At 41.5% G+C, this 25,213-nt stretch overlaps 1 protein-coding gene across 6 annotated transcripts in view; it reads left to right on the top strand.

Annotated features, from left to right (window-relative positions):
• pla2g6 (phospholipase A2, group VI (cytosolic, calcium-independent)) overlaps positions 1 to 14,308 on the top strand; it is an 84,094-nt gene extending 69,786 nt beyond the window's left edge. For all 6 annotated transcript variants that reach the window (XM_043679771.2, XM_087978301.1, XM_087978300.1 and 3 more), the window contains 4 exons: positions 5,175 to 5,329; positions 6,833 to 7,000; positions 9,098 to 9,171; positions 12,283 to 14,308. In XM_043679771.2, coding sequence (XP_043535706.2) covers positions 5,175 to 5,329; positions 6,833 to 7,000; positions 9,098 to 9,171; positions 12,283 to 12,427 — 542 coding nt within the window. In that variant the 3' untranslated portion in view covers positions 12,428 to 14,308. The remainder of the gene's footprint in view (positions 1 to 5,174; positions 5,330 to 6,832; positions 7,001 to 9,097; positions 9,172 to 12,282) is intronic.
• Positions 14,309 to 25,213: the final 10,905 nt, after the last annotated feature.

Below are 25,213 nucleotides of genomic sequence, written 5' to 3'. Positions count from 1 at the left end.
ATATTAGGAGGCTGCTTAACGTAATTCAAGCATGCCAGCAGCAGTCAATACAGAGATTGGTGATTTCTTTAGACGCAGAGAAGGCATTTGACCAAGTTGAGTGGCCGTACCTTTTCTATACTCTAGACCGGTTTGGTCTGGGCGAAGTTTTCATAAGATGGATAAAGGTTCTCTACAGTGTACCTCTCACTGTGGTCATTACCAATGGGGTATGATCAAGCAATTTTAATATTTCTAGGGGCAGCCGGCAGGGCTGACCCCTTTCACCATTACTTTTTACGTTGGCGATTGAACCGTTGGCAGAGGCCATTCGTGGGGATCTCAATATATCAGCTCCAGAAGTGGGGTCAAAATTACATAAGATCTCGCTGTATGCAGATGATGTTCTAATTTTCTTGACAAATCCAGCAGTCTCAGTGCCTTGCCTGATACAATGCATTCACGCGTTTGGCGCTTTTTCAGGGTATAAGATTAATTTTGCTAAATCAGAGGCTATGCCTATGCGTGGTCTTAAGAAAGAGTTGGCTCTTAGAGTGACTATAGATCCCCATTTAGATGGTCACAGGGGGGTTGTGTGTATTTGGGCATATTCATTATTCCAGTTGTGGATTTGCTGTTCAAAGTCAATTTTACACAATTATTTGAAAAAATTAAACAAGATCTCAAAGATGGGAGGCATTTCCAGTCTCATGGTTGGGTCGGATAGCGCTTATTAAGATGAATATTCTCCCTCGTTTGCTATACCCTATACGGATGCTCCCCCTGATTTTCAATAAACAAACACTCAGGAGACTGAACAGTTGGTTCAGCTCCTTTATCTGGCACCGGAAACGGCCCCTCATTAAATTAGCCAAACTGCAGTTGCCTCACAGATTGGGGGGAGTAGACCTTCTGAATATTAAAAATTACCAATTAAGCTCGCTTTTGACCTACGTGAGTGATTGGGTTTGTGGGGACCCTCTTTCAATATGGCTAGATATTGAAGTCTCCCAGACAAGGTGCCCCCTTACCAGTTTGCTGTTTTTTGACAAAGTGAGGACAGTTAGGGAATATTGCCATAACCCAATAGTCATCAATACTATTAAAGCATGGAGGGCAATTTGGCAGAGGGAAGGTTTTATTGGCAAAACATCTTTGTTTACACCTTTAGTGGGTATGCCGAGTTTTCAACCAGGTATGATAGATTCAGGATTTAAACATTGGGCAGCTAGGGGTATATCTTGCATGGGTGATTTATTTGAGGGAGATGTAATGATGTCCTTCGATCAGTTAGTACGGAAGTACGAGTTACCTAATAGAGACCTCTTTTGGTTTTTTCAAGTTAGGGATTTTATTTACAAAAAAGACCAGACTTTTGACTGATCCCTACAAATCTGACATAGAAAGAGGGGTACTAAGGGCTAAGAACACACTCTCTGTCAGTACTCTATATCACCAATTGGGGGGTGCCACCTCAGATGAGTCTGACCGACTCTGCAAGATGTGGGAAAGAGAGCTGGGTGTTGAAGTTTCTTCAGAGGCATGGGAGGATATTTGGGAGAATGCAAGGAAGATATCAATTTGCAATAGGACCCATGCTTTACAGTTGAAGATTCTCCACAGGGTCCACTTAGCCCCAGACCGTTTGTCAAAATTTAAACCAGGGGTATCTTCAGCATATCCCAAGTGCAAGGTCTGTACGGGCACTCTTACCCATTGTCTTTGGTCTTGTAACAGGCTTCAAACATATTGGAGCATTGTGGTGGGTGCAATGGAGAGGATTTTAGGTGTAGGGGTGGAGAAGGACCCTATTTCGCTCCTTTTGGGCCTACCCATTGTATTTCCTGCGGACTCGCATAAGGAAAAACTTTTCAATATTCTTACATTCTGTGCAAAGAAGAATATCTTGCTAGGTTGGATATCAGAAAAACCCCCCCAGGCCTGTTGGGTTGGCGGAAGATTGTTATGGAGCATATTCCCCTGGATTTTCTCACAAATATGGTACACCACAAAACTGAGAATTTTTACAAGACATGACAACCCTTTTTGAAATACCTGGACACAGATTTATCTGCCACACTAACAAGGGCTTTTATATAGCCGTAACGGTTGTGTTTCATGAGTCCAATATCCAGGGAGGAGGAACTGTGAATGTATAAGTGTTTTGTTTGGCTGGGCTGAGTTATTACTATTTATTTGTTTGTTGTTAGGTATTTATTTAGTTAGTTAAATAGCTAGTTTAGGTTTTTTAAAAAATTTATACGTCTCTATATATGTTTATACATTCGTATAGGAGGGTGGGTTGGGGAATTTTTTTATTATTTGGGTTTAGTTTTGTACTATTTTTGTACTGTTTTGAATTGCATTGTTTTGTATTTGTAATATTTAAAAATTATTTTTTCTTAATAAAAATATATTATATAAAGTCATAGTATTGTCACAAATTGTTCTTTATTCAATTAATCTTATTTCTCCTGCCTGGTCTGATGTATTAAGTACTAATATTTCCCTTCAGTGCTGTTTTCTGTGGTTTTCAAAAATGCACAGGTTATGCTATGTGAAATCTTTCTCTACTGTTCCATTTTTCTCCCTCGTGGTATTCCATCAAAAAGCAATTCTCTAAAATATATCTCTGCCTGCAAAGTCCTCACTTGCTCTATTCACCCATACATTATTGAAAAGGATTGTAACAGGGCGACATTATTGCTGCACACCCCCATTGCAGGTATAAGCTGATGGAGCACCCAAAGATAAATCACGTAAAGCACTTTAAGAAATAAATAGAAGGAAAAGAATGTTGTCTGAAGCAGTTAGTACCTGAAAGAGTTAACTGATATCACATGCAAAGCTCTGTCCAACTGGATATAAGTGAATTTTCCTTGGAGAAGTTATCAGTTTTAGCGAGTTTGGAGAAAATTTGTCGCTCAGGTTGAGGTTCTGGATGTAAGTTTTTTCGCTGAGTTATCAGTGTGTGCATTGGTTGTCCTTAAGTAATGTAGCATAAGTATTCAGTGGCAGTATTGTAAACTCTTACAAGTATAGCATAAGGTCTTACCATGGGCTCTTGTGTAACACGGATGTAATATAGCCATCTATTTATTTATTATGTAATAAACTATTCTATTTAACAAGACTGAGCTAGTCATGTGCTGAAGATGTCATGTGGGCATCCTTCTCCACTTGGTTTTAGTCTATGTTATTGATACCAAGCAAAAATACTATTTGCAATGAATCTACACAAGACATTTCCAGTTGGTTCAGCTGAGCATGTTCGGAACATTACAGTAAAGAACATTTATTAAAAAGACATTTAAAAGTCAACCTTCCTTCCTTCCCTTTTGTTCCTCCTTATTTCTTATCACATCTCTACTCTTGGCCTTCTTTCATTTCCTCTAACATTCTTTTGCTCCGTGCCTCCCCCAAAAAAACCATCAAACCCTGCTGGACCTGAAAAATGGTTTGGTGCTGAACCTTGGTCAACTGGTGCAATCCCAAGAACAAAATGTATCTCGTGCTCCAGCAGTGTTGGATTAACATACTCCATCTTCAGAATAGAGTCCCGTACCATTGCAGAAGAAACAATCCACTCAAAGTTAGCAAACCTTTCATAAGTTAACTCCATCCATTTTCCTTCCATTCCACAACCTGTGCAACAGAACCTCTCTCAACACTGAATTCTGGTGACGTACACCCCCGCACCACAATGATATTGACACCAATGCTACAAAATGTTTTTCTTTTTTTAAAAAAATTATTTAAAGCAAAACATATGTACGCAATCCCTCACAGATGTAAGACTGTCTAAAAATGACGGCTGCCATGAAAATGGAATTTCCTTCGGCATTTACTGTGGAATGCACAATATGTTGGAGGTTTGGTTGATGTGTCTATTCAGTGAAGCTGCTTTCTCCCACTTATTAGGATGTGTGGATCATTAGCTATTTTTAAGCCTGTATGAAAATGAACAGTAGAATCCAAGTTTTTTTCAGAACAGCTGTTGCAAGCTCAGCAATTCTATTCAATCTATTAAAGCCCATCTTTCACCCAAATCTCCATCTGCATCAGGAAATGGAAATTTTGAACTTGCTCCCAAAACTCTTAACTCATACCCCTCGTGAAAGGCAAGTTCCTTGGGTGGGCCCCAACTTCCTGTCAGCCAAAACTCAGCTGTGGCTGAGTTGGTAACATTCTCACTCCTTAAGTCACAAGGTTTCCAGTTCAAGTTTCACTCCAGGGCTCGTGCAGTGAAATAAAAAATACAAGTTGAAGAAAGTGCTGCACCATCGGAGATGATACTTTTTCGAATGAGCCCTTAAACCGAGATCCTGTCTGTTTCCTCAGGTGGCTGTAAAAGCCCTTTGACTTCATTTGAAAGAAAAACAAGGGATTTATCTCTTATTTGACATCATAAAAACAAATAATTTAAGTGGCATTGCGTGTGCATGCTTGCCATGTGCAAATTGGCTGCCCCTCTTTCTACATAACAGCAGCAACCTCAATGGTATTTCATCGGCTGTGAAGTGCTTTGGGATATTCAGTGGCTGCTGAAAATGCACTATATTTATAACGTATAAAGACTGTAAAGTCCTTATTTCTTTCTTTTTTAAAATTTCCCATATGTGAATAGACCCTGTGGACAGTTGAAAGAGTGACAGATATTAACTTTATGGAGACGTCATCAGTGGAGGATGAGCTTTGGGAGTCCTGAACTGAAAACAACCTCTTTACAAAGTAAAATCAGGCTGGTATGACCATCGAGGAAGCCGCAATGGTAATTGCCCCTTCGTCAGGTGAAGAGTTTTGTGCCTGCACGCTTCCCTCCTCTTCACCTGATGAAGGAACAGCACTCCCAAAGCTTGTGATTTAAAATAAACCCCTGTTGAACTATAACCTGATGTTGTGTGACTTCTGATTTCTTCTTTGGATGGTGGGAGGAAACTGGAGCACCCAGAGGAAGCCAATGCAGACACAGGGAGAATGTGCAAACTCCACACACTCAGTCACCCGAGGGTGAAATTGAACCTGGGTTCGTGGTGCTGTGAGGCAGCAATGCTAAGCACTAAACCACTGTGCCGCACCATACTTGCTGAGCAAGCATTTGAGGCAAATTTTGGAAAAAGGTAACATGTAAATGGTCAGTTTGCAATGGAGCTTCATGCGTACATAGTTCTAAATTGTGGCTTTTCTTCAAACAGACCAGTTGGTGTGGCGAGCAGCTCGTTGCAGTGGTGCGGCCCCGACCTACTTCCGACCCATGGGCCGCTTCCTGGACGGAGGGCTGCTTGCAAACAATCCAACGCTGGATGCCTTGACTGAAATCCATGAATACAATCAGAACCTGAGGAGAAAAGTGGGTGTTATCTTTATTTCATTAAATTGTTGCTAATTCTAAGACAAACCCAGCAAGTTAGTTTAGTTTCTTGCTGCTGTTTCGCAGATCGGAATGAAAATTGTTCATGAAAATTCCAGTCACTACCTTGTTGGAAACCTTGGTATTTTAGATGGAAAGGTTATCCAACCAAAAGGCCTCATTTTACCAATTTGTCCTTTTAGTCCTATTTCTGTATTGGATAAAATGACATTGCTTAATGATTTACAACCTTACCATTATTATTCTGACTCTCTTTAATCCAGTATGTAAATTGAAACTGCTAAAATGTGACAATTTACTTCCAATCTTCTAAGAGTAGTGCTGATATTGAGACACTGTGACCATGGGTGTTTCCCATTGTTCCTAGCAACTAGAGATAAAAGGGAAGCATTTTCCAACTGAGAGAATATTGCAAAGATGCTTTTCCCTCGAACAATGGCTCTGAGAGTAAATGAATGTATGGTGAGAGCTGTGCAGGAAGGCAAGACTTTAGTTGGTTCTTAGAGTCATAATCAGAGACCTAGAGCATGGAGACAGGCCCTTCGCCCCAAACTGGTCCATGCCGACCACAATGTCCATCCACGCTAACCCCATTTCCCTGCACTTGGCCCATATCCTTCTAAACCTCTCCTATCTACGTATCCCATCCAGATGCTTTTAAATGCTGTTAATGTACCCTCCTCAACCACTTCCAGTGGCAGTTCATTCCATATATGTACCACCCTCTGTGTAAAAACATTGCCCCTCAGCTTCCCTTTTATTCTTTCCCCTCTCACCTTAAACTGATGCCCTCTAGTCTTCGAAACCCCAACCCTGGGGAAAAAGACTGAGTGCATTCACCCTGTCATGCCTCTCGTCATCTTATACACTTCGAAAAGATCCCCCCTCAGTCTCCTACCCTATAAAGAAAAAAAGCCCTAACTTGTCCAACCTGTCCCTATAACTCAGCCCATTGTTTGTGACCTTTTGTTTCTTACTGAGCTCAACTGGTGTATTGCGCAGGCTGCTATAAATGAGCCAGGCTACAGCAGGGATGAGTCTAGATTAGAGTGGTGCTGGAAAAGCACAGCAAGTCAGGCAGTATCTGTGGAGCAGGAAAATCGATGTTTCGGGCAGGAACCCTTCATCAGGAGAGAGGATTTCATTAGCAGAGATGAAATAATGAAATATCATGGGATTCTTACTTGGTGTTCTGCTGGAAGTGAGCACACATTGAGATCAGATGAGGACAAGACTGAATTGAATTTGAGTATAATGGCTTTGCAATGCAAGTATTGGAGAAGGAACTCTTGAAATCAATGGAGAACTCCATTCGCTCTTGTGTGGCACATTGGACAGAGCCACGCATATGATCTAAAAAACATTTGTAACAAAATCCTCATTTAATCAATAAATGTTACATGGTGAGTAGCAGCAAATCAGGAGTGGTTTCTCATTGCAATGTCAGTTTGCCTTTTTTGTAATGCTGCGTTCACTGCACAGGGTAGAGAGGATCAGGTGAAGAAGCTCGGTATCGTTGTTTCTCTTGGAACAGGAAAGCCGCCACAGGTACCTGTGACTTCTGTCGACGTCTTCCGTCCCTCCAATCCTTGGGAACTGGCTAAGACAGTCTTTGGTGCCAGAGAGCTGGGCAAGATGGTGGTTGACTGCGTAAGTATAATGTGGAAGATGCAAGCATTTGTTGCTCCTTGAATTTGCTATTCCTCAAAGTGATGTGCTTAAGGACTCATTAGGCCTGTAATTTTTGTGGCTTTTGTTATCAAATCCAAAGTATATCTGCTTTTCAGTACATTCCAGATGTGCCTAAAACAGGTGATTGTACAGCATCAAGTCTAGCAGTGGAGTCTTCTGTGTACCCAAATTCTGTGCCGAGACAGTGATGCTGGAAAAGTACAGCAGGTCAGGCAGCATCTGAGGAGCAGGAGAATTGACGTTTTGGGCATAAGCCCTTCATCAGGAGTGAGGCTTGTGGGCCATGGTGGGTGAGAGATAAATAGGAAGGGGGTGGGGCTTTTGGGTAAGGTAGCTGGGAATGTGATAGGTAGTTGAAGATGGAGGAGAAGGTGATAGGTCGGAGAGGAGGGTGGAGCGGATAGGTGGGAAGGAAGATTGATAGGTCAAGAGGGCAGTCCTGAGTTGCAAATTCTGTGTGACAGAACCTCTCAGCACCAGGAACTCAGGCTCAATTTTGGCCTCGGGTGACTGTGTGGACTTTGTACATTCTGCCCACGTCCGTGTGGGTTTCCTCCAGGTGCTCCGGTTTCCTCCCACAATCCAAAGCTGTGCGGGTTAGTTGGATTGGCAATGCTAAATTGCTCTTAGTGTCCAGGGTTGTGCAGGCTATGTGGATTAACCATGGGGAATGCAGGGTTACAGGGATAGTATAGTGGTGGAAGGTCTGGGTGGGGTATTCATCGAGAGAGGGGGTGGGGGGAGTGGGGGAGGTGTGAACTTGATGGGCTGAATGGTATGCTTCCACACAGTAGGAGACCTGTGGTTGTTGTGATGGCTTATAGCTGGTCTGCTGCACTCCCTCTGGCTGGTGATGGTGACAGTAGAGACTGTGGGAAAGGTAGATTTCACTGTGCCAGGGTTCCTTCAGGGCTTCGGGAATAGTTTCAGTTGCTTTGAGGGGAATGCAATGGCTTCAGCGTTGCTGTGAGCATGTGGATAGTGAGCATCAACTCTTTATTGATTTGAAGCGGGGTTCTCAATGCATTTGATGTTTTTTGTTGTCTTAAGCTAACTGTTTTTTCAATAACTGCGCTTGGTGTCAGTGGAATAAAGACTCACTGAACTAGATTATTCATACATTTGCTGTTTTCCATCATTATGCAAACGTTATGATGCACTGTGCCTCATGATGTTCACTGCTATGTTTCATGCTCCTCTGAACTTTACCCTCCTATTACTACTAACTATGCTATCAGGCTTTATCACAGCCCCACCTACAAGTTCCCCTCCACACCACACGCCATCCTGTCTTGAAACCATGTCTCCATTTCTTCATTGTTGCTGGGTCAAAATCCTGGAGCTTCCTCTCCAACAGCAACAATGACTGCAGCAGTTCACAAAAACAACTCATTGCCACCTTCCCTTTAGGGAAGGTTAAAAATGCCGGTCCAACATGCCATGAAAGAACAGTTTAAAAAAAAAAGCATCTGCCAATCAAACTCTTTGTTTGCTCAGGAACTGGTGCCCTTTGCCTCACTTAATCTGTCTGACACCTACAAACTTTGAGGCTTTTGAAACCCAAGCTTGGTTTTTATTTAACTTGCATTATATTTCCCGCTCATTTCAATCTCTGCACTTTTTACTTTCACATCTCAAAAAAAAATGGATCAATGTCCTTTCTAACTAGTGCAGGCCTCATTAATAACTGGCAAATGCCAAATTGATTTAAGATTGAAATAAACCAGCTCCTTGTGACTGTCCAAGGATTGTAAAAGTATCAAGTATTGATGTAATTATTTCCTTTGTTTCCAAGAGGTTTAACAATAATATTGCTAAATAATTAGACTCCAAAAGTGCATATTGTGTATCTGTTTGCAAAATGAACTGAAAGTGTATTATTATCCTCCCAAAACTACTGCTGCGTCTGAATTAACCACCCTTTGGGAGTAGTTTAGTCTGTCTGGGCATGGCATGTGGCAGTGAGAGAGCAGAATCTTTTTTTAACTAATTGATTTGAGAGACTAATTAGATGAGAGATTGTAGTGATGAGATCTTTCACCTTCTGTTTATTAGTGCACTGATTCAGATGGTCGAGCAGTGGATCGAGCCAGAGCCTGGTGTGAAATGGTGGATATTCCATACTTCAGGTAGGCACAGGATTTAATTAATCAAGATCTAGACTAGAGTAGTACTGGAAAAGCACAGCAGGTCAGGCAGCATCCGAGGAGCAGGAAAATCGACGTTTCGGGCAAAAGCCCTTCATCAGGAATCAAGCAGAGGCTCCAGCCTGGGCTGGATGGGAGGGTCAGACTTGTTACCTGGACACCTTGGCATAGGTTACATTATGGAGGTGATGATGCAACGACCAGGGAGCGCTGACATGCAATTGCGATTTATTTGTTCTCCTAAGATTGGATTGTTGCACATCTCCTATATTGATCCTTCAAGTAATACCCATTTGTAGCCTGCAGTCTGGTTGGGATTGGGGCAGTGTTTTACCCAGTCAATCCTTTTAAAACTCCTTATATAAAAACAATTATTCAATCGGGAGAGTTGCTGGCTGAGCCAAAATTTATTGCCTGTCCAAGTTGCCCATGAGATGGCGATGGTGAGTTGCCTTCTTGAACCACTGCAGTCCACGTGCTGCTGTAGGTAGTCCCACAATACCCTTGGGGAGGGAATTTGACTCGGCAACAGTGAAGGAACGGCAGTATATTTCCAAGTCAACATGGTGACTGACTTGGAGAAGTGCATGCAAGTTGTGTTGTTCCCATGTGTCTGCTGCCCTTGTCCTTCTAGATAGAAGTGGTTGTGGATTTGGAAGGTGGTATCTAAGGATCTTTGGTGAATTTCTGCAGTGTATCTTGTAGGTTGTACACACTGCTGCTACTGCTAATCGATTGAAGGGAGTGGATGTTTGTGGATTGGTGCCAATCAAGTGGGCTGCTTTGTCCTGCATGATGTTAAGCTTCTTGAATGTTGTTGGAGCTACACTCATCCAGTCCAGGCAAGTGGAGAATATTCCATCACCTTCCTGATTGCCTTGTAAAGATGGTAGACAGGTTTTGGGGAGTCAGGAGGTGAGTTACTCACCGAAGTATTCCTAGTTTCTGACCTGCTCTTATGGCCACTAAAATTATATGGTGAATCCTGTTGAGTTTCTGATCATTGGTAACCCAAGGAGTTGATAGTGGGGGATTTCAGTGATGGTAACGCCAATGAATCTCAAAAAGGTGGTGGTTAGGTTGCCTTTTATTGGAGATGGTCATTGCTTGGCATTTGTGTGGCATGAATATTATTTGCCACTTGTCAGCTAAAGCCTGGATATTGTCCAGATCTTGTTACATTTGAACATGGACTGCTTCAGTACTTGACGAGTAACGAATAGTGCTGAATGTTGTGCAATTATTGACGAACATCACCACTACTGACCTTATGATGGAGGGTAGGACATTATTTGAAACAACTAAAAATTGTTGGGCATAGGACACTACCCTGAGGAACTCTGTGGAGGTATCCTGGAGATGAAATGACTGACCTCCAACAACCACAGCCATCTTCCTATATGCCAGGTCTGACTCCAACCAGTGGACAGTTTGCCTCCTGATACCTATCGATTCCAGTTTTACTAGGTTCTCTGTGAAGGAAGTGGTCTGTATAGACAATTCTGGTTAAATGTAAGAAGAACACAAATTGTTGCAGAAACACAGCATTGTTTGGCAGCATCTGTGGGCAGAGAAACAGTTAATATTTTGAGTCAAGTGATTCTTCATCAAAACAATTCACTGGACCCAAAATATTAACTCTGCTTTCACCCCACAGATGCTGGCAGGCCCACTGAGTTTCTCCAGCAATTTCTGATTTCTTATAAAGTTGTCTTTTATTCCAGTTAAGTGCAGATGCCCGGAATTTCTTGAGATCACTTGTAGGCTGCTTTAGACCTGTTGCAAGTTTATTGCTTTGAATCTGCATTTTTTTTTTGTCCTTCTTTTAGGACAGTTTTCCATATACATATATAAATGTGAAGTCTGTAGTGTGATGGCCATGAGACAGATATACTATCCGTGATGTACAGCTGTTTCACTTTGGACCTTTAATAACGTAGGCTGGACGTAACTACTAACCTGTCCACCATTGTTATACAATAATGCCAACTTTGATTGCACGATCAAAAAGAGTTGTTCGTACATTTACAGACTTGGCGATTTTGCCATTGAAGTGCAGTCCAATATTTTATGTGATATGTTTGAACTTTGTGGGCAACAGCCTTCATTTTATTAAGTAGAGCAATCTTCAATCAGAAACCAAAATCTGTTGTTATCAATAGATTAAGCACTATGTAGTGGAATGATAACATTAGATTAGATTAGATTAGATTAGATTAGATTAGATTCCCTATAGTGTGGAAACAGGCCTTTCGGCCCAACCAGTCCACACTGACCCTCCAAAGAGTAACCCATCCAGACCCATTTCCCTCTGACTAGTGTATCTAGCATTATGGACAATTTAGCATGGTCAATTCACCTGACCTGCACATCTTTGGACTGTGGGAGGTTAACCGGAGCACCCGGAGGAAACCCACACAGTTGCTTTCACACTTTTCCATGTGGCCAAGAAGGCTCCTTAATGTGCAATCCCTAGGAACAAAGCTTCTTTTCCTAAAATTTTCATTTAACTTCCAAGCACAGTAAACCTCCACTCCACTCCATTCATTCAGAACTTTGACAAATCCTGGACAATATTATCAGACACACCTACTGAAACTTTGGATTTAGTGCCAATCTCTGAGGCTTGGTGACTCACCCTGCTGTCTATGCTGTACTGCTGCCTCATCCATTCATCAGCTGAGGTTTATTGGTGTGCTGTCTTAGTACAGTGCTAGCTGACAGCTTGATTATGGAATAAACCAGCTGGGAAACATTTGTGTCTCAACCGTGTAAAGAAACTGAGCGAGTGAACTTCATATATCAGGCCGATTTGATGTTGTCATGTCTGGGACCTGGGTAGTATCAGTTAGCTTAGTTGGCTGGATGGCTGGTTTGCAGTGCAGAGTGACACTAACAGCTTGGGTTCATGTCTTGACACCTGCTGAGGTTACCACAAAGGATTGTCTCCTTTTCAACTTCTCCACATGTCTAAAGCATGGTGACCCACAGTTTAAGATACCACCAGTCATCTCTTTCTAATGAGAGAACAGCCAAATGGTCCAGTAACACTCTGGCAACTTTTTCTTTACTTTCCCTCATTATTTTTTCCAGGCTCAATTCACAGCTTAAAACGGATGTGATGTTGGATGAGATTGACGATGCTATTTTAATCAACATGCTTTGGGACACACAAATCTACATCCACCAGGAGAGGGAGAGAATCCAACAACTTGCTCAACTTTTGTTAAGTGCTTGACTTAGGTGGGGTTGATGAAAAAATGAAAAGCTGCATTAATGAAGACTGACCAAGTTGGCTTTGTGAGCATCTATCATTTACAGAACTGACCGAATATTATATGTTTAATTTTTCAAGTACTGAAGATTAAAACGAAACAGTGCTGCTTTGCTGCACCAGTTGTACATCAATTATACAGATATACAGTGGCTGATCCGAAGTGTCTTGAGTTTAGTCCAAAGAAAGCCAAGAAAGAGAACAAAAGAAAAAATATCTTGGTTTGGAATATTCCATCCATCAATGTCATATCTTGCCTTTTTTCTTTACAGTTTGTTACACACTTGCATTTCACATTTGAGAAGAATGACTGCTGTCACAGTAATGGGGGTAAATTCATGGTTTATGAAAACTATGATCAGGCTGGATGGGCTGAATGGCCTTCACATGCTCTTGTATTATTAAATGAGCTGGTTGTAGTTTGGTTTCTGCTTATTCAAACAGTGATACAGTTCACTTTGGGGCACCAAATTAGGGATTGGCTCTGTAAACAGCAGCGATGGTTCTCAGTATTGGGATAATGGCTGGTTATGATTTCTATAAATTGCTAAGTATAGCAATCATAAGAATTGCAACGGCGTGGAATTAAACACATCTTTTGATGGATCTAGGTATATTCTTACATTTACTTTCATTGTGGATTTATCCTAGTTACCCAGCCTCTGAAGCTGACAAAGAGCCAATACATCTGAAATAGATGGTCTTTGAGGAATATATTTATTTTGTATTATGTAATGTGTTGTTTCTAAGCCTCTGTGTGATTTCACATTTCTTCCAAGTTGACAACAAAGACTGTTAATATATGTTGGAAAGTGAGAAAACATTTGTGGCCTCCTCACACCAAATGGGCAACATAAGTTATTACTACTAAGTTGTGGACCAATCCTCATCATTGCTGAGTATCCATTTGGGGAAAGCGTGTGTGTGTGTGTGAGTACAGTTTCCACAAGGCTTCACAGTGCAGAACCGTACCATAGGAATACTTCAATGTCAGTGAATGATGTCTTTGTGTGTGATGGTGATGAGTGGAAGAAAAGGGTTTTTGTTCTTTGTTACAGGAGAGAGTGAATCAAGAGGAATGGTTTCCACTGACACGTACTTTGTTTTTCATCCACCCCTGTCCCACTTTAGTTAACCCAGAAAATGGTGTTGGGTAACGTGTTTTTCTAGGCTTGAATTTGTCTGAAATAGTTGTTGCAAGGGCAGGAGGTAGAAGTCAATCCAATGAAACATATAAACAAAGGCTCCATCTATCCTCTATGGGAGGCATAACCAAATCCCCTGCTGCTATTTGCGTGATGTCGCTGCGTATTATTTGGCTGCTGTCTTTCCTGCATTACAACAGTAGGCAAGACGGGAAAAAAAAGTTCAAACACTAGACTGGCCACAAAGCACTAGGAAACCTTCTGAGGTCATGAAAGGTGCTATAGAAATCTAGGTCTTTATTTTAAAACCCTTGATCAAACAGATGACACAGCGCCTCAGAGAGAGGAAAATGTGATGGACCAAATAGACTTTCATTATGTTTTCAACATTTCTTTGTCATAAATTCACGAATTAACATTGAACTGACTGCCTTACTTAACAGTATGTTTTAATTTATTTAAATTATACACTTAGTTTTGGTGGTTGCATTTAAGAATATGTCATGATGATGAGCTTATTGAAGTGGAAAACCAATAAACAGTTTTGTGAGTGTGTGCATCAAACCTCCAACTGATGTTACAATATGCAGGATTAAACTGTAATACCGTGTGCCTCAGTTATCTGTAATTATGCAATTCTGATCTTCGTCTTCACTCACAATGTACAATGTGAATATAATAAAAGAATAACTAAAAGGTTTTCAAACTGTAACTATTTGAACAAAGGATATTTACTTTAACAAATGGCTGGATTGAACTTGTGAAAAGAATATTTCAATAAGATAGCTTTTAGTAATTGTCAAGAATACACCACCTCTCATTTATATTTAGGTTGCTTTGAATTAGGTTTATTGTCACATGCACTCACCTGAGTATGTGAAAATTTTATAAGTTTGCCATCTTTGGTACAAAGATTTCTAGGTACGGAACCTTAGTTACAAACCCAGAAAATAGGGAAAGCAGCGTTAAATAAGGTTGGAGAAATACACAGTAATGTGCAGGCAGATGCTCAAGAGCATGTTTTGAGTGAAGGGGGGAGATGATGAGTTAAAATGGCAAGTGAGTTCCAGAGATTAACAGCCACTGAACAGTCTTCAGTAGCAGCAAGCAGCAATGGGGTGGATAAGAGGGTGTGAGGAATTGCGTTTGGAAGAGATTATTTGGAGAGCAGAGGGCAAAGGATTTGGGGATGAGATAGAGAGGCTGTTTTCAGCAAATTTACGTTTACAATATTTCTAATCAAAATTGTTTTAAGTGCTGTTGAAAATTGGGGAATTGTGACTGCAAGTGGATGCCACAATGAGTCCAATCTGGGGATTGCCTCAGAAACAGACGTACAGGCATCTGAGTTACGAGTGGGAAGAAGTTAGTTGGGATCTCAGACCTCTGTTTTTTAATAAGAAAATGGCTAATCTGATTATGATGACAACACTACATTTCTCTCCTGCTCCTCTGTAAACTTTCGCTGTCGTGTTTACCAGGAAGCTACCTGCCTTCCCAATATTCAAACATTCTCTGCTTCTACTGCATTTTGAGAAACAGTGTTCTGAGACTTGAGACCCACTGAGGAAAACAAGTCACCACATCTGCCTTAAGTGGGTAAGCTCTTATTTTTAATGGTGATCACTGGTTTGAGAGTCTCCCACAGGAGGAGACATTCTCTCCAAATCCATTCTGTCAAGACCAGTAAGGAATTGTCTATTTCAATCACTCTGCTGAACTCTAGTGGAACTCAGCCTGCCTAACCTTTCCTCAAAAGGCAACCTACCTGTTCCAGATGTGAAGTATAAACCAAAAGAACTGTGGATGCTGTAATTCAGAAATAAAAATGAACATTGCTGGAAAAGTTCAGCAGGTCTGGCAGCATCTATGGAGATAGAAACAGAGTTAACGGTTCGGATCAAATGACCCTCAGAATCAGAAACCTAAACTCTGATTTCTCTGCGAAGACCTGTTGAGCTTTTCCAGCATTTTCTGTTTTCATTCCAGATATTTTCTGAACCAATACGTTTATGTCCTTACTTAAATAACGAGACCAATGCTGCAGAATGGAGCTCAACGATGCCCTCTATAACTGAAGCAGACCTATCTACTTCTCTGTTCAATTCCCCTTGCCGTAAATGATTAGTAATTCTATTAGCGTTCCTAATTACTTGCTATACCCACATACTAAACATTTGTGTTTCAGGCAACGAGAACATCCAGATCCCTCCGCATTTCAACGTTGTATACTCTCATCTTTTCAATTTTTTAAATTCTTCCTTTCAAAATGGACAATTTCATCTTTTCCTACAATGCTCCATTTCCCACATCTTTGCCCACTCACTTAACCTATTGGTTATTCCTTTGTAGCCTTCTTCTGCCCTCTTTACAACTTACTTTTCCTATCTTGGTACCATCAGCAAATTTCGTTACCATACCTTCGGTTCCTTCATTCAAATCATTTTGTTTAGTTGTAAAATGTTGGAGCTCAGCACTGAGCCCCAAGGTATTCTATTTGTTATATCTTGCCAACCAGAAAAAGACCTATTGATACTTTCCCTTTTTCTTGTCAGGTAGCCAATGTAACCCTAATCTGTTGCCCTTACCCTACAATGAATTTATTTTCCACAATGACCTCGGTGGCATCCTATCAAATGTCTTCTGAAAATCTAACAATGATACATCTATTAGTTACTCTTTACCTACAGAATGTTACTGCTTCAAAGAACTCTTAACAATTTGGTTAAATGTGAATCACATTTACTCTGCCTGATTACCTTGAATTTTTAAGAGCCTTGATAAAATCTTCAGTAATAGCTTCTAACATTTTCTCCTTCATAACTGTACTGGTAAGCTAACTGGCCTGTGGTTTCTTGATTTTCACCTCCCTCTTTACATTTATCAATCTAATGGGACCTTCTCGAAATCTAGGAAATTTTGGAAAATTACAACCAATGCATTAACTGTCTTGCTAGCTATTTCTTTTCAGACCCTAGGATGAAGTCCATCAGGCATGGGGCATGGATTGCTTCAGTGTATGGGGAGTGGTGAATGCTGTTGTTGATGTTTTTTTTGATGTCCTTGCCAACTTCCCCTCTCAACCAAAGCCATGGGCTTTCCTCCTATTTGCTGATTGTTGGACATCACTTTATATAAACAGGGGTTTACCTGCATCAGTGACTTTGCTTAAAAAAAACTATTCATCAGGCTATTGAAAGCTTTGGTACATTTTGAGAATGTTCTAGAACTGTTATGTAAACATTTTATCTCCCTTGATCCTCTTTCTCCAAAAAAACTCTGATAATGCAATCAACAGCATTTGTTTAAGGAATATTTTAAATAATCTCCATAAAGATAAACCATTCTGTTAACCACTGGTTTAATGTTTTGAAGAGATGTCAGTGGCTCAAATTCATGTGTTAAATGTTCTGTGATGGTTACAAATGTAATTGCCCCACGATTTTTCTTCATTAGGATCCAGTATAGAATAATGTGCAGTGACGACGTTCTCTAAAGAGATTAAGCCACTGCGTTGTCCACTTTACCTGTCCTACCACAAATGCCTATTCTAGGAGGTGGGTTAATAAAATTAAATGCTCTGTAATTGCATGGGCCATCGGAGAGATGGCGATGTCTGCTCAGAGGAATGGGCTGAGATGGATTCAGAAGCATTTCATCACTGACAGTGAATTTGGGGCTCCCTTACTGTTTGAATCAGTATTGTATTAAATATGTGCAGACAATGTGAGTAACACTCAGTCACATTGGGGGATAAGCATATCGACAGTAGCTGGATCTGTTGGATAAAAATACATAGCACTGAGAATCCAGGACACTGGGTAATATAAAATGCAAGCATGCAGTGTAAACTGAATCCTTAATTGCTGAACTGCTACACCTTAATTTGTATTCATGTTCCCACTGATTACACTAATCTTAGCACTGCCACCATTGTTGGTTAATACTAATCTTAACTAGCTTTTTGTTAAGTTTTCATTCCAACACCTCGATTAACAGCCAAAAGCAGACTATCAGCACATTTGGTCATGCTGGCTAAGACAAAATGTGATGAGGCAATTTGATGGAAATGTCACACAGCATTTCCCCCTTGACATTCAATGGCATAGCCATCACTGAATCTCCTACCATCATCATTTGGGCTTGCCATTAACTGGATGAAACGACCACCTGATGAAGGAGCAGCGCTCTGAAAGCTGGTGCTTCCAATTAAACCTGTTGGACTATAACCTGGTGTCCAACACCGGCATCTCCAAATTATAAATTGTCTGGCTGGAAAAACAGGGTAGAGGATGTGAATTCTATGGTGAGTAGTTCCCCTTCTGATTCCCAAAGCCTGTCCAGCACCTGCAAGGCGCATGTGTGACAGAGTGACCCCCCCCCACTTGCCTGGATGGGTAGCTCCAACATTTGAAACGACACCATCCAGGACAAAGCACCATTATCCACCATCTTCAATCTGCACTGCATCTGGTACCATCTGCAAGATTCACTGCAGTAACCCAGCAAGCCTCTGTCAATAGCACTTTTGAAGCCTTTGATTTCATCACCTAGAAAAGCGAAGGCAACAGACACATGGGCACACCACCATCTGCAAGTTCCCTCTAATCCACACATCATATGTTGTTCCCTCACTGTTACTGGGTCAAAATCCTGAAATGCCCTCCCTCACATCATCATGGGTCTGCTTCCATAATGTGGGCAGCGATAGTTAATTGCAGTGGCTTGTCACTGGGTAATTAAGGATGGGTAACTCCTGCTCACCTTCTCAATGATACTGACATCCAGTGAATACGTAAAAGTAATGTAGAAGATGGATATCTTTCCAGCCAGCCAGTCTATTGGCAATATATTTTTTGCTTCTTCTGTTTGCTTTCTTTTGCTGGTATAAGTGATGATTGGGGTAGTGCTCATCATTTTGGCTTGTGTTTGGCATATTATATCACTCCTCTGCCATAGTGTCTGCTATTGGCTTTGATTGGCGAACTGGTTTATCAGTGTGAACAATTGCCCATGAACAGGCATTGCTGAAGGAGAGTCATTTCAAACTCAAAATGTTAACTCAGTTTCTCTCTGCACAGACCTGCTGAGTTTCTCCAGAATTCTCTGTTTCAGGTGTTGCTGACTGGCCCATTCCAAGGTCCAGGACTATGTGCTACAGATGTACTAAAGCTTAGGACAACTGCTACAAAAGCTCAGTGGGGAAGGGGTCCATCCACCCTGGTATACTGAGTGGCTAGAGTCTGTATCGAACCTATTAATTTGTATCTTTGTTGTGAGATGTATGTTGTAAATTTCACAAGGAATGACCTCTGCCACTGAAGGTGGTGGGGGGAAATGTTCCGTTTCTTTCCATATCTCTGAAACAAAAGACAAAGAATGCTGGAAAGTTGAAACCTAGACAGAAATAGCTGGAGAAACTCTTAAACACCCTAGAAGGGTCATTGCACCCACAATATTGACCCTGCTTTCTCTCTGCAGGTACTGAGTTTCTCCAGCAGTTTCAGCTTTGTTTTATCTCTGAAAAAAATGGACATATTTCAATGAAATGTGGTCCACAGATTATGGTCTCAGGAAGAACTGATTAATTGTTGGTGAAGAGAGAGTCCAGATCTGGATCCTCATTTTTTTTTAAAATGATTGTGAATATTTAAAATTCTTCACATTCAGCTTGGGTTTGCTGGAAGTGGAACAAAATGTATGCATGTGTTAAAATATCAGAGTCCCCTTGCAAACTAATCACCTCTCAGACAGTCTGAATGTTGGTTGTCCCTCTAAATTGATAATCTTGTGAAATGTCCTGGAAACGTTAAACCTGACCCACCATTCACTATGATCATCCAACTCAATCGCCTGTTCTCACTTTCTCCCCATTTGATCCCTTTAGCCACTAGAGCTCTATCTATCCCCTTCTTGAAAATCTAGCCACAGCTACTCTCTGTTGCAGAGAATTCCACAGGCTCACCACTTTCTGGGTGAAGACATTTCTCCTCATCTGAGTCCCAAATACCTAAATCTCATCCGGCCAATGGGAAGATCCTTCCTGTGTTTACCCTGCCTAGTCCTGTTAGAATGTTACAGGTTTCTACAAAATCATCCCTGATTCTTCTGAATCAAATATTGGCCTAATCGACCCAGTTTGTCATTAGAGATCAGCTCTGCCATCCCAGCTGTCAGTCTGGGTGACCTTTGTTGCACTCCATCCTTCCTCAGCTGGGGAAGCCAAAACTACACACAATACTCCAGGTGTGCTCTCACTAAGGCTCTGTACAATTGCAACACGAGATTCTTGCTCCTGTAGTCAAATCCTTTCGTTGCAAAGGCCAACGTGCCATTTGCCTTCTGCACTGTCTGCTGCACCTGCATGCTTACTTTCAGTGTCTGGTGTGCAAGGTTATCTATGCCTCATTGCATCTCCCCCTTTCCAAGTTATCACTGTTCAGACAATAATCCATCATCTTGTTTTTGCTGCCAAAGTGGATAGCCACATATTTGACTGCATCATACAACTGCTTTGCATTTGCCCACCCACTCAATTTGTCCAAAACTGAAGCATCTCTTTATTGTCCTCACTGTTCATTCTCCCACCCAGCTCTTTGTCCTCTGCAAATTTAGATATATTACATTTAGTTCCCTCAACTAAATCATTAATCTATAAGGTGAATAGCTGGGGTCTCAGGTCCTGTGGTACCCCAGTGGTCACTGGCTGGTGCTCAAAACATTACCTGGTTATCCTTACACTTTGCTTCTTGTCTGTCAACCAGTTCTCTATCCGTACATCACCCATTCCCATAACCTTTAGTTTAACATGCCAAACCCATATGTAGGAACTTATCAAATACCTTCTGAAATTGCAAGGACAGTAAACCACATCCACTAATCAACTCAACTTGTTACACTCTCAAGAAACTCCAATAGATTTGTCAAGCTTGATTTCCTTTTCGTAAATCCCTGTCCTGTCCTGTCACTGTTTTCCAAGTGGTATTAAATCTTTTATAATGGACCGAAACATTTTCCCCACTACTGATTCAGGATAACTGGTTTGTAATTCCCTGTTTTCTGCCTAGCTCCCTTTTTTTAAAAAAATAGTAGGATCACAATAGCTGCCCTCCAATCCATAAGAACTGTTTCAGAGTCTACAGAACCTTCAAAGATGACCACCAACACATCCATTCTGTCTAGGGCCACTTCCTTACATACTCTGGGATGTAGATTATTGAGTCCTGCGGATTTATTGGCCTTTAATGCCATCAATTTCCCCCACACCATTTCCCTAAGATTGGAGATTTCCTTCAGTTCCTTACTCTCTCTGATCCATGTATTCGTCAACTTTATTGAGACGTTATTTGTATATTCCTTTGTGAAGACAGAATCAAAGTATGTACTTAATGGATCTGCCATCTCTTTGCTCCCCATTATAACTTCCTCTGTTTCTATGAGTGTAGAGTCATAGAGTCAAACAGTCCCTTCGGCCCAACCAGTCCATGCTGATCATAATTCCAAATGAAACTAGTCCCACTTGCCTGAACTTGGCCCATATCCCTTCAAACATTTCTTATTCATGTATTTATCTAATACAAAAAGCTTTATTGTGACATCTTTAATTTATCAGAAACCATCAAATTCTGTACTACCATATAATGATTGGATTAAAGCAAAATTTAAAAGTACCTTTTAAATATTTTTTAAAGCATAAAAAATTCTCTACTTTTTATCATTTGACATTGCACCAACATCAAATTGGCTTGACCAGACGAGTCAGGTTATTTATCAATAATTAAGAAGCTTAGTACCCTGTGTCAATACTTAGTTATGTCTCTGTCAACAAAGTGTAACTTTTTCAACTGTTTTGCGGCAAGATATACAAACTTCTTATCAAGTCTGAGAGGGAACCACAAGGAGGAGCAACTCTTAAATTTCCACTTTGTGTGTCCAAAATCTACAGTTATAGAATCACTACAGTGGGGAAGCAGGCCGTTCGGCCCATTGGGTCCACACCAACCCTCTGAATAGCATCCCACCCAGACCCACCCCACAATCCTATTCCTGTAACCCTGCATTTTCCATGGCTAATCCACCTAGCTTGCACATCCATGGACACGATGGGCAATTTAGCACGGCCCAATCCAACTAATCTGCACATCTTTGGACTGGTAGTTTTTGATAGTACAGACCCTGAATGCTGACAGTCAGACTGTAAAACAGAGTTTCGATATCCCTGCCACAGAGAGCTGTGGGGGCAGAGTGCTTGTGTATATTTAAGGCTGAGATAGATTGATCCTTGATCAGTTGGGGAACGGATATCAATTTCTGACCCATTGTTTCTTTTGATGCAGTGCAATTAAAAGTCAACTGATAAGGAAGTAAGGTCTGTCTCCTTTTAAAAACACACTTAATTACATCCCAGGTCAAATTCCACTGCAACCAGGAACAATAAAAACAGAGAATTTGCACCTCTTTGCACAAACATTTTGTTCCCTTATGCAATTGTTGCTCAAGAATTTGTGAATGTTGCACAAGACTTTTCCAATGGAGATTGTAGTTATGGGAAGAGAGGGTAGGGGCTAACCATAAGTAATAGGAACAGGAGTAGGCCATTCGGCCCCTCGAGCGTGCTCCACCATTCAATAGGATCATGGCTGATCCAACATTTCTGACGTCCACCTTTCTGCTCTTTCTAGTGACCCTTGATTCCCGATTGGTCAAGAATCCATCTATCTCAGCCTTGAATATACACAAGGACTCTGTCCCACAGTGAGCTGAGGCAAAGAGTCCCAAAGACTCTCAACTCTCTGAGAGAAGAAATTAGATTAGATTAGATTAGATTAGATTACTTACAGTGTGGAAACAGGCCCTTCGGCCCAACAAGTCCACACCGACCCGCCACCCACCCATACCCCTACATTTACCCCTTTACCTAACACTACGGGCAATTTAGCAAGGCCAATTCACCTGACCTGCACATCTTTGGACTGTGGGAGGAAACCGGAGCATCCCCACGCAGACACGGGCAGAATGTACAAACTCCACACAGTCAGTCGCCTGAGTCAGGAATTGAACCCGGGTCTCTGGCGCTGTGAGGCAGCAGTGCTAACCACTGTGCCACCGTGCCGCCCACAATTCTTCCTCATCTCCATCTTAAATTTGTAAAGGGGTTATGGCAAGAAAAATAACTCCACAGAGGCCAGTATCCCATCACCAAGTCACCCTTTATTTCCGCATGGAGAGACCTTGACCCTGGTCCAGCTCCCTCAGAGCCAGCTTTCAGAGTGAACAGAACTCCTGACACGCTTGGTTTTTTAAAAAAATTTTTATTTTTTGAAATTTTTAAAATTACCCCACACACTAACGCCTAACTGCGGTAATGCTTATTTATCCCCCCCGCACACATGTGTGTTCAGGTGTGAGACACAGTGAAAGACACAAGGTGCGCAAATCTTTATTCAGACACTCTTGTTTATATCCATCAGCCAGGGCTCCCTGATTGGACCAGGTTAACAGCCCCAATTGGGGAACTCATATTCTATGAAGTCCACCTGGCTGACCTCATTCCAATCACTACAGCCAGAAGCTGAGACAGGCTGGAGAAGGTAACCACCAGGATGACCATTTTGTGTCACCTCTGTGAAGGGTCACCTTTATGAATTCCAGTACAAAGCTAGTCTCCTGATGGTGATTATAAACAATAAAACATCCTGTTTTTCTTGAAAAAAAAACACATTTAATCAAAAGTTTTAATCATGTATTTATTCAGCAGGACAATTTGCCATAATACCAATCCAGGAGGAAAAGCAACTTGGATACTGCAATGAGAGGTAATAGCTACTCATTGGTTCACACTCAGGGCAATGCCATGACCAATCAGAGTCAACACGTCTCATTTCAAATTTAAACAAAGCCTGCCAGCGAATCACCATTAAGGTGTGCACTCGACATGGCAACGGCTCTACCAATCAGAATCTATAGCTGATTTTTAATGAACGCTTAAGCATTGGCCAGCAACATTCAAAAAAAAGAACCTTTTCACTAGTATTGTTCTGCAATTAAGACAGTCGGCTACCTGTGGAAAGGACTTCATTGGCTGTGAAGCATTTGGGGATTTTTAACATATATTCATTCTTGGGATATGGGAATAACCAACAAAGCCAGTTATTTGTTGCATGCATTGCTCCTTCGTGGCTTGCTGCACAATTGCAGGGCACAGTTAAGAGTCAACCACATCGCTCTGTGTCTGGAATCAGACGTAGGCCAGACCAGGTAAGGGTGGCAGATTTCATCCCCGAAAGGATGTTAGAGAGTCAGCCGGGATTTTGTTGACAGTTTGCTTGAACACTATTTTATGGATCTCACCAGGGCTCAGCTGATTTTGAAAACTGAAAGAACTGCAGATGCTAGAAATCAGAAACAAAAACAGAAATTGTTGGAAAAACTCAGTGGGTCTGGCAGCACCTGTGCAGAGAAATCAGAGTTAACATTTCTGGTCCAGTGATCCTTCCTCAGAACTGGGGAAAGATTCTGAGGAAGGGCAATTGGACCCGAAACGTTTAGTCTGAATTCTCTCCATGGATGCTGCCAGACCTGCTGCATTTATCCAGCTATTTCTGTTTTAATATAAGACTATTTTGGATCTGCTAAGGGATAATGAGGCAGGTTTATGAGATAATTTCAGAGAGGAAAAAAAAAACCATCTCCAGAGACTTCTGACCATAACATGATATGGGTGGCACGGTGGCTCAGTGGTTAGCATTGCTGCCTCACAGCACCAGGGACCCAAGTTCGATTCTAGCCTTGGGGGCGACTGTGTGGAGTTTGCATGTTCTCCCTGTGTCTGCGTGGGCTTCCTTCGGGTGCTCTGGTTTCCTCCCACAATCCAAAGATGTGCGGGCAGGTGAATTGGCCATGCTAAATTGCCCGTAGTGTTAGGGGTAAATGGGTCTGGGTGGGTTACTCTTCGGAGGGTCGGTGTAGACTGGTTGGGCCAATTGGCCTGTTTCCGCATTGTACGGAATCTAATCTAATCTAATCATATAATTTAACACTGAGTTTTACTGTGAGGAACTTGGACTAGAAACAAGTGTGCAAAACCTAAATAAGGGGATTACATCGGATGAGGGCAGAGTTGGCTGGAGATGACTGGGAAAAGCATTTTTCAGCTAATGCAGTTGAGAAACAATTGCAGATGCTTAGGAAAATAGTTCATAATTTACAGCAAAGATAAGTCCCAGTGAAGGACAAGGACTCTACCAATTCCGTAATTCAATTTTGGTCTCCTGGCTATAGGAAAGATGTTGTCAAACCTGTAAGGGTGCAAAAAAGATGTAACAAGGATATTGCTGGGGTTAGAGGGTTTGAATTACCCAGAGAGCCTGAATAGACTGGAGCTGATTTCCCTAGAGCATCGGAGGCTGAGGGTGAACTTATAGTGGTTTATAAAATCATGAGGGGCATGGATAGGATAAATAGACAAGGTCTTTTCCCAGGGTTGGGAGAGTCCACAACTAGAGGGCATAGGTTTAAGGTGAGAGGGGAAAGATTTTAAAGAGATCTAAGAGGTAACTTTTTCCATGCAGAGCGTTGTGCGTGTACGGAATGAGCTGCTAGAGGA

Source organism: Chiloscyllium plagiosum, unplaced genomic scaffold, assembly GCF_037043375.1.
Source record: "Chiloscyllium plagiosum isolate Xiang-an unplaced genomic scaffold, Cpla_swu_hap1 HiC_scaffold_33, whole genome shotgun sequence".
Lineage (NCBI taxonomy): Eukaryota > Metazoa > Chordata > Chondrichthyes > Orectolobiformes > Hemiscylliidae > Chiloscyllium > Chiloscyllium plagiosum.
Note: the sequence above shows the minus strand (reverse complement) of the source record. Positions and strands in the feature narration are given on the sequence as shown.